The 10,194-nt window shown below is 46.9% G+C and overlaps 1 protein-coding gene across 1 annotated transcript; it reads right to left on the bottom strand.

Annotated features, from left to right (window-relative positions):
- Positions 1 to 762: 762 nt before the first annotated feature.
- LOC148594886 (olfactory receptor 6M1-like) lies at positions 763 to 9,501 on the bottom strand. The gene is made up of 2 exons (XM_088523490.1): positions 8,594 to 9,501; positions 763 to 1,022 (listed from the first exon to the last, which is right to left on the bottom strand). Exons 1-2 carry the CDS (start codon positions 9,499 to 9,501, stop codon positions 839 to 841), a joined length of 1,092 nt encoding a protein of 363 aa, XP_088379616.1. The 3' UTR covers positions 763 to 838.
- Between the last annotated feature and the right edge of the window lie 693 nt (positions 9,502 to 10,194).

Here is a 10,194-nt window from a genome sequence, read left to right as displayed (position 1 = left end):
TCTTCTCAAGAAGATGTCTGATATGTGTCTGAGGAGATCCCCTTGTGTTTTAAAGGTGTCCTGCCCTTGTCACTACTCACAGGAATCCAACGGAATAACACCATAACCATAACACCAGCAAGTTGTGATTTGCTCTTGGGCTGTATACACACACCAGAGCACAAGTGGAGAGTGTGGGAATGAGGAGAACAGCCCTGAAAAGAGAAAGTCCTGCTACTGGAAGTGGAAGTGTCTCCAGGAAAATTGCAGCCCAATGCAAAGACTGCAGCCAGGAAATTACAGCTGCAGCAGTGAGGGCCTAGTCCTGAAGAGCAGAGGGTCTATCCCCACAGGTTGCATCCAGGCTCTCCTCCTCTCCACTCCCACTCCACTGTGAGCACTGGAGCACTGGAGAGGACAAAGACCAGCCCACGGAGACACAAGGCTGACACCCTTGCAGGAAGGAGCGTGAGATCACACCCTGACTCTGGCCAGGAGAGCTGTGCTCTCCTAAGGGACGTGGGACCTGTGCTTTCAGCCCATCTTGACTTGCCAGAGCCCTTGGTGTCATTGCTGAAAGAGACACCGCAAAGAGAAACCCTCTGCATTGCACTGAGTGCATCTGAGTGAGCTGAGACTAGCAGGTTATGAGGTCCCCACATCTCTGCTAATCGAGAAGTCTGTCTTTCTGCTTCAACAAGGTCTCTGGGTCAGAGTCAAAGGATTCCTGAAGACAAGTGGCATGAACCAAAATAAGTTTTCCTTTAATAAGAATGTAACAGGGAAAAGTCAGTAAGAAATGAACAACAGCCTTGATGCCAGCTACCCTGGGAATGAGGAGGAGATGCACATGGGACACTTACTGGTGCTCACATTGTACCTGCTGAAGCAATTTTCTCAGCGCATCCTTGAGTTCCTTGTTCCTCAAGCTGTAGATGAGGGGGTTGACTGCTGGAGGCACCACAGTGTAGAGAACAGCCACCCCCCAATCCAGGGATGGGGAGGAGATGGAGGGGGGCTTGAGGTAGGCAATCATGAGGGTGCTGAGAGAAAGCGAGATTACGGGCAGATGAGGGAGGCACATGGAAAAGGCTTTGTGTCGACCCTGCTCCGCGTGGATCCTCAGCACAGCAGTGAAGATCTGCACGTAGGACAGCACAGCAAAAACAAAGCATCCAAATACTAAACAAACAGTAAATACCATGATAGCAGCTTCCCTGAGGTAGGAATCTGAGCAGGAGGGCTTGAGGAGCTGAGCAACTTGGCAGAAGAACTGCTCTATGACATTGCCTTGGCAGAGTGGTAGCGAAAATGTGTTGGCAGTGTGGAGGAGAGAAATGAGAAAACCACTGCCCGAGGCAGCTGCTGCCATTTTCAGACAAACTCTGCTTCTCATCAGGGTCCCATAGTGTAGGGGTCTGCAGATGGCAGCAAAGCGGTCATAGGCCATGACGGTGAGAAGAGAACATTCTGCTGAAAGCAGGAAAAAGAGGAAAAAGACCTGGACAGCACAGCCCAAGTAGGAAATGGCCCTAGTGTCCCACAGAGAATTGGCCATGGATTTGGGAACAGTGACAGAGATGGAGCCAATATCCAGGACAGAGAGGTTGAGAAGGAAGAAGTACATGGGAGTGTGGAGGTGGTGGTCGTAGACTATTGCTGTGATGATGAGGCCATTGCCCATGAGGGCAAGCAGGTAGATGCACAGAAATGCTGCAAAGTGCAAGAGCTGCAGCTCCCGTGTATCCACGAATGTCAGCAAGAGGAGCTCATTCAAGTAGCTGATGTTGGACACCTGCTGTCTTGCAGCACTGAGAGGGGCTGTTCAAGCAAGTAGAGATGTAGACACGTTAGTGAAGACTGCCATGAGCAGAACTTTTTCCTAACTCCTTTCCCTGCAGTAAACTGTTTATCTCTCCCCATCTCAGCAAAACTGCCACAGAGCTCCATGGCTTGAGCTCCATTTTGTGCTGCGTTTGCTGTTAGGACACAGAAATCTTCTGGATTGCTCCAGCACTCTGAGTGAAACACTGTGATTCCTAGGAGCAAAAGGAGTCACTGTGGTGCTAATGCAGGGCAAGGACAGCTCCTTGGCCATCCACCTTGTTCACTGCTGCCCTGTACTTGCACCTCTGAGGTTCAGGACCATTCCACTCATGTTACCCCAGGAAAAAAATGGCACCACTGAGCACAGAGGAATCTAGTACGAAAGTGCACATCAGCAAACTCTGCCACCTTCCTCAGAGGATCTCATGTTCTGCAGGGTGGGTGTCTGAACTTCATCTGAAGCTCACACTGGCCAGACAGTCCCAGGGCAAGAACAGGAACAGCATGGACAAATGGTTAACACAGAGCAATACCATGATATTTCTGCTTAAAACGGAAGGGAGAAGGAGAGGGAGAGGATGCTGAGGATCTCATGAGTATGAGATCCTTCTCAAATGGAGACTGGACCTGGCCTGCAGGGGGTCTCTCCTTCCACCCAGAGCTTCTCCCTGCAGTCCCCAGGCTGGCTGAGTGTCGCCCCTTGCAGGCAGCAGAGTCACTGCCCCAGGCACACAGCACCTTGGTGTGGCAGGCACGCTCTGACAGTATGGCAAGAAATCCCTGATCCAAACACCTCCTGCTCTGCACCAGGGAAATGAGGAGAGCCATCCTGGCAGATGCTGTCGGCCATGGGATGTGGTAGCTTTAGAGGACTCCTCAGGGTACCTCATGATCATTGCCTGGCAAGGGAGAGACTTACTGTGTTAGGGGCTATGAGGATTTCTTCACCATGGAGCTCTCAGACATCCTCCCACCTCTGAACATCTTTAACTTCTTTCTGTCTCATTTGTCTCGCTCATCTTGCTTGTCTCAAGTTGGCACCTGTAGGAAATGCCCGCAGCTCTGCTGCTCTCTGCGGAGAAGCTTCTTCTGAACACACTGCTGCCAGGTTACCATGAGCTCCACCCCAGGAGCCTGGCCATGCTCCCGAGAGTGGCACAGCTGGAGGCGTGACTTGATTTCTCCTCTTGCTACCTCTTCGTCCTCCTGGGAAATGGTCATTGAAGCAGACTCAACTAATTATCTATGGTCTCCTGAAACACAAGATCAGACTGAAGCCAGCATTAGAAATTGTATCATCAGAGGATGGTTATCTAGGACAGATGGAACTATCCCACTCTGGGAGGCTCTATGCCCACCTCTTACCTATGGAGCCAACTTAGATGGGGGCAAGGAGTGAGTTCATTTACCCATCCTTCAGATGAGTCAGCCTGGGCATCTCATGCCAGGTTTTGAAGCCCTGGGGTGGAGCAGGAGTCAGATCCCTTTTGTGCACTCTGCAAACTCAGAAGTGGCTCTGAAAGAAGTGGCTCTCCTCTTGCCAAAACTAATGTGTGCATAACACATATTGTTGTCTAAATTCTTATTATAATCCCTCGAGATTGAAGGTCAGTTACTCACGTGCAAACACAGAATAGCACAAGGAATCACAGAATGGTTGAGGTTGAAAGGGACCTCTGGAGATGACCTAGTCCAACCCCTATGCTCAAACAGGGTCACCTAGAACATGCTGCCCACAGTTGAGTCCAGGTGGCTTTTGAATATCCTCAAGGAAAGGAGACTCCACAACTCCATACCTGTTCCAGTGCTTCATTACTGTCACAAGAAAGAAGTTTTTCCTCAACTTCTGATAGAATTTTCTGTGTTTCATTTTGCGTCCATTGCTTCTCATCCTATCACTGGGCACCACTGATAATAGCTTGCCTCCATCTTCTTGACAGTGGCCCTTAAGATATTTGTGCATGCTGATAAGATCCCCTCTCAGTCTTTTTTTCTCTATGCTGAACAGGCCCAATTCTCCCAACCTTTCCCCACAGGAGAGATGCTCCAAACCTTTCATAATCTTCATAGCCCTGCTCCAGTAGTTCCCATGTCCCTCATCCTGGGGAGCCCAGAACTGGACACGGACACAGTATTCCAGAGGTGACCTCACTAGGATTGAGTAGTGGGGGAGGATCCCTCAACCTGCTGGCAAAATGCTTCCTAATGTACCCCAAGAAAGCATTGACCTTCTTTGCCACAAGAGCACCTTGCTGGCTCATGCCCAGCTTGTTGTCCACCAGGAACCCCAGGTCCCTCTATGCAGAGCACTTTTCCAGACAGTTGGCACCCATGGGGGTATTTCTCCCTAGGTGCAGGACCCTGCCCCTCCCTTTGTTGAACTTCATGAGGTTCTTCTCTGCCCATCTCTCCAGCCTATGCAGGTCTCCCTCAATGGCAGCACAGCTCTCTTGTTTCAGCCACTCCTCTCAGTTTTGAATCATCAGTAAACTTGCTGAGAGTGCCTTCTGTTCCTTCATCTGATCACTGATGAAGTTGAATAAAAGTTAGACCAAGTACTGACCCCTAGGGAGGGACTGTCAGGGAACGAGTGGTGGTGAGGGTGAGTGACAGAATGCACTTCACTCCTGTGAAAGAAATAGTAATAGGTTTTATGGAAATGGACTCTGGCTTAACAAAATTATATGGCAATGTCACTTATTATTTACTGCCACTTGCTCTCTATGCCAGCATTTCTCTGCTCTGAAGCAGGGCCATTGCACACATGATGTTCTTGGTTCTTTGTAACAGGTTTCACCTTGACCAGTCTGCGCTCTGTGCCACAACTGATGCTCTGCAGCCTAAATTTACGCAAAAGCATGCAGCCTGGGGCACAGATAGGAGGCGATGGAGAGGCAGGAGCTGTGCCACCTTGTTGGAATACCTGAGAAGTGATGGTCTCACTTGCATGAGTGCAGGGCTACAATGGGAGGGTAGAAGCTCATCAGAAAAGACCAACAAGGACGTTACCGATGGGGAGATGCCATTTGTGTGAAGGGGCAGTTGGAACATAAGGAGATATATTCCGTATTCCATGGGATATAGAAGGGGCTGAGTGCTTGTGGGTGAGCATCAGGGTGGCTTTGTGATGAGATTTACAGACCACTGGATCAGGGTGAGGAGGTTGATGCAAACATCTTCAAGCAACCTGAGAAAGTCTTTGCATCACAGGCCTTGATTCTTATGGGGGAAATTTATTTTTTCCAACTTTCAGTGAAATGAAGTAGAGAAGGTTTGTGGAGGGCCTGAGGACAAATTAGCATAGCTGTAAGACAGGAAAACAGGGGTGGTGCTCAATTGCATCTAGTACTCGCAAGCAAGGAAGAACTGATCAGGGATGTGATTAGCAGTGGAAACTTTGGCTGCAATGACCATGAAATAGTGGAGTGTGGAGTGCCAGATCCTGAATGGACTGAGGAAGGGCAGTAGCATCCTGCAGACTTGGACCTTCAGAGGAGCAGACTCGAGCCTCTTCAGGGGCGTGGTGGTGGAATCCCAAGGGAGACAGTTCTGAAGAGCAAAGGAGCTCAGGAAAGGCATTAGGTCTTTAAGGACAGCACCCACCAGACATAAGAATGTTCCATTCCCATAATCAGTAAAACCAGTAGATATTTCAGGACACTAGCCTGGCTAAACACTGAAGTCATGACTGACGTGCATTAGAAGTCTTCATGCAAGAGGTAAAAGCAGGAGCAGGCTGCAGAGGAGGAAGTCAGAAATACTGTATGGTGTGATGATGTACTGTTGGTGGAAGGGAAGTCAAAGCTCTTCTAAGATTGCCACTGGCAGGGGATTTCCAGGGTATGAGGAAGTGCAGTTACTACTGCTCTAACAGGGAAAGAATAACAAGGAACTCATGGGCTCACTGCTGAATGGGGCAAGGGCTTGAGTAACAGTAGATGTAGCTAGGTCTGAGGACCTTCTTAGATTCAGTCTTCACCAATAAGGTGCTCCAGGTTTTCTGCTTGATTCAGGAATCCGGATGAGAAAAGCAATGTGCAATGATGAGCAAAAGCAATGCTGAGAGAGGGATTATGTGCAAGAACTAAACCTATACACATTTCTGGAAATGATTGGATGGTATCTGTGGACACTAAGTTGGCCACTGTCATAGCAAGGCCACTCTCTTTCATCTTTGGGATAAAGGTTGTGGAGATCAAGGGAGATCTCAAAGACTATATATAAAAAAAGGAGTATGGTCTGCCTATCTTCAAAAAGGGCCAAAAAAACAACCTGAGGAACCGTGATCTTTTCAGTCTCATTTTGGTGAGGAGTGTGTCATGGAGCAATGTTTTTGGATCACATTTCTGGCCACATGAATGAGAAGATGTCTGGGAACAGTCAACATGGATTAACTGAAGGCAGATCACTCCCCAATGAACCGATTGTTTTCTGTGATAGAAATCCTAACCTTGTGTAGGAGCAGAGAGTTATGGATGCTATTTAACATGAATTTAGCAAGGGGGTTGACACTGTCCACCACAATACTCTTGGAGACAAGTAAGGATGTTATGATAGGATGGAGAGAGAACCAGATGGATAAAAAGATGATTGGATGATCAGGGTCAGAGGGTTTTGGTGAATGGGCTGTGTTGAACTGAAAGCTGGTGGCAAGCAGAGTATGCAGGGCTCTGTACTGCCACCTGTCCTGTCTAACTGGTTCATTCATGATCTGGAGGATGCAAATGTCATCACATTTGTAAATGTTACTTGATTAGGCGGAAAAGTCATATACGTGAGGACTGCCCTCCAGGTGGACCTCAGCAAGTGGGAGAAATGGATTGTCAGGAACCTCATGCAAAACAATAACAATAAGAACAACAAATTCTGGGTCCTGTACCTGGGATATACCATCACCTAGCAGTGCTATAGGGCCTATCAGACATGTCAGGAATGACTCAAGCTACCTGGCCAATCTTGAGGGCAATCAAAGCCAAGGCGGCACCTGATTTTACTAAGGTTAAAATGGGATGCCTATGTTTGGGCAACCAAATGCCTCCTTGGGACTTTTGGTCGTATTTGTGACTATTTTACATAGTTTGCAGTATCACTTTCTCTATAGGAATCTCCTGAAGACAATTCTCACTTCCTTTTTTCTGAGGTTACAGATGGCAGGATGGGGGTCCCAACTGTATAAACCAGGGCAAAGTATTTGGCAACATCTGAAAAGCCCCCTTTCAGCACTGTAAGTATCAGCCATGCCTGAGCCAGAGTCACCACTGCAAGGTATAAGCACCAGGTGGAAAAGGCTCCATGTTTACCCACAGCTGAAGGCCTTTTCAGAACCAGTCTGAATGATTTTGGCATAAGGAATAACTGCTAGGAAAAAGGGAAGGGTGCCGAACACCAAGATGATGATGTACAACATCACTCGGCTCCAGAAAGTGTCTGCCCAGGCTAGTTCCAATCTGGGGGGTTGTGGTGGTGTGGGTGAATGGCATGGGGTGCAAGGAAGTCAAAGGGAACACCTGATAGGTCTGTCCTGCCTACTCTGGTAGGACACTCCCCCATGGCTTGAGCACCAGACTGACACAGAGACCTCCACTCATGATGAGAGAATGATGCAGGGAGTCATTTTTGGCCACACAGGACGATCCCAGGACATGGCAGCCAGGAGAAGGCTTTTGGTGTTGCTCAGTAAAACCACAAAATGCACCTGGGCAGCACAGTCAAGGAAGGAGAACTTGCCAACTTCTGCCAGAAAATCCAACATCATTTCTAGCTGAGTGACTGATATGTAGCAGATAGCCTTAAACTCTGATGAATCAAGGATGAGAACAGCTGCTTAGGATATACACTTACAAAAGCATTCAGATTATCCAAGTGAAAACCACAGGGTAGTTTTCCTAAGAGAAGACTTGAATTCACAAACACACAAAGTTTTAATATTTCTTTGTTTGTTTTCCTGGCATACTTACTTTTTTTTTTTTTTTTGGTGTGTGTGTGTGTGTGTATTTTTGCAGTTCTAGCAATGCCAAATCTCTGAGATAAAAATAGGGTTTTAGGAGGGGAAAGTGGTCAGCATCTGATTCTTAATCTACCTACCTATGCATATGAATGAGTAGGAAGATTGGATTTTTTACTCATTGTTCCCATCCTTTCCTTAAAAGAGAATCTTTCTATTACAGGCACAGATCTGATTTTGAAATCTTCCATCTCACTGTTCAGTTTCTCCCTCTCTTTCTGGCACTCCTCAGCATTTCTTCTCTTTCTGCATCTAATTTTTGAGAGCCTCCCATCTTATTCCTATCAGCTATAGCTTGCACTTCAAAGATGAAGCATTAACTGATGTTACTCTCCAGCAGAACACTTTATTTGAAACTTGAAAACTTCATTTGAAAAATGATTATATGATGAAAATTTAGTAAAACTAGTAATAAAAAATTGACAGCCATTTCTTTTCACTTTACCACTCCATTTTGAGTAGTCTTTCTGTTCCTTTCAGTCTTAAAGCCTTTTGTTCTGATTAGGAGACTGTTTTGTGCCCAACAACCAAATAGCACCACACAGACCTCCATCACTGCCTGAAGTGCAGGAGAATGTTGGTGGGGCCTGACACAACAGTACTGCCGTGAAGCTGACCTTTGAAACATGCTATTCCTCAACATTGGCTGTAACGGGTAACATTCTGACAGAAGAGACCATGAATGCTGAGATCCTGTTGAGATTTGTCAAGGATTGACTTCCTACAAGCCATAGTGATTCTCATGGCTTTCTGGCCTCCTCATCAATCCCCAGACAATGGTGCCAAGCATTTTTCCAGGCTTCTTTCATTTGCTGATTCCTTAGGCTGAATATGAAGGGATTTAAAAGAGGAGTCACAATGCTGGAGAGAACAGAGAGGATTTTGTTGAGGTGTCCAGGGTTCGCGTGGGAAGGCCTGACATAGATGAAGATGGAGATGCCAAAACCCAGGGAAACAACAGTGAAATGAGAAGCACAAGTGGCAAAGGTTTTCTGCCTGCCCTGGGCAGATGGGATACGGACTATGGTCAAAATGATCCAGGTGTAGGAGAACACAGTCAGTGCCAAGGAGCCGAGGAGCAGGAGAATGGACACCACAAAATCCCTCAGCTCAGCAACCCAGATGTCCACGCAAGCAAGGTGCAGGAGAGGTGCACTGTCACAGAAGTAGTGGTCAATGACGTTGGGACCACAGTATGGCAACTTGGCTTTCAGGACCGCTAATGGCAAGATCAAGACCACACCACCTACCCACGCACCCAGGAGAAGCTGGCCACACACCCTTTCCGTCATGATGGTGGGATATCTCAGGGGGTGGCATATTGCCACGTAGCGGTCATAGGACATGATGGCGAAGAGGATAAACTCTGCTGCAGCCAAGGAGAAATAAAAGTAGCATTGGCTAAAGCAGCCAGCAAAGGAGATGGTCTTCTTCTCTGACAGGAAGTTTGCCAGCATTTTTGGAACAACAGAGGAAGTCATGGACATCTCAATGAAGGACAAATTACTGAGGAAGTAATACATGGGAGAACGGAGATGGCAGTCTGTATAGACCAGTACAATGACAAGAGCGTTTCCCAAGACAGTCACTAAATAAGCGAGCAGGAACACCACAAAGAAGATGATCTCCACCTCATAGCGGTTTGGAAATCCCACGAGAACAAACTCAGTCACAGGCGTGATATTCCCCATCCAAATGTGCTTTCTGTCATGGTGAGAGGAAGAGAGTAACACAGTTTCTTTGAATATTCAATTCATACATTCATTCAAAAAAAAATCTTTCCTCACTACTTACATCTCCATTTCTCCATTCCTCCCCATTCCACAAATATTTGTTATTGTTCTTTCCTTTTAAAAAAAAAAGCGGGGGGGGGGGAGAGAGAGATAGATGTAAGATGCAGGTCTTTGCTGCCAAGGTCCTTCCACCTCTGTAACAACCAGTCAAAATTACCAACAAATCACAATATGCAATGCATTCTTTTCATGCTACATTTCCAACTAACTTCCCTATTTGCAGGTCATACATGCACAAAGCAGGAAAAACAGCTGCAAGGAAAATATTCTCCTCTTATGCTTGTACTTTTGCCCTTACCTTCTGCACAAAGAACACCCCATATATTTATATTTGATAACTTGCTGAAGCTATCTGTGTCCAAGTTCCCAAAGAGCTCTGCAGTTTCAGGAACCTGTGGAGTTGCAGCATTCTTCTGTTCCAGCAAATTGTGGAGAGATACAGAATAGAAGTGGATGCATCCTACATTCCCAGTTTATATTGTAACAGCAGAGGAACTCACTTTCTGACAGAGTTACAGCATGGCCCAGAGAAGGACAAATACAAAGGAGTAATCCCATGATATAGTAAGCCACAAGACTCAGAGTACTAGA

This window comes from Tinamus guttatus, unplaced genomic scaffold (assembly GCF_059628265.1).
Source record: "Tinamus guttatus ecotype Peru unplaced genomic scaffold, ASM5962826v1 Tinamus_guttatus_pri_ptg000190l, whole genome shotgun sequence".
Taxonomy (NCBI): Eukaryota; Metazoa; Chordata; class Aves; order Tinamiformes; family Tinamidae; genus Tinamus; species Tinamus guttatus.
The sequence above is the reverse complement of the archived record's forward strand: the minus strand, read 5'-3'. Positions and strand labels throughout refer to the sequence as shown.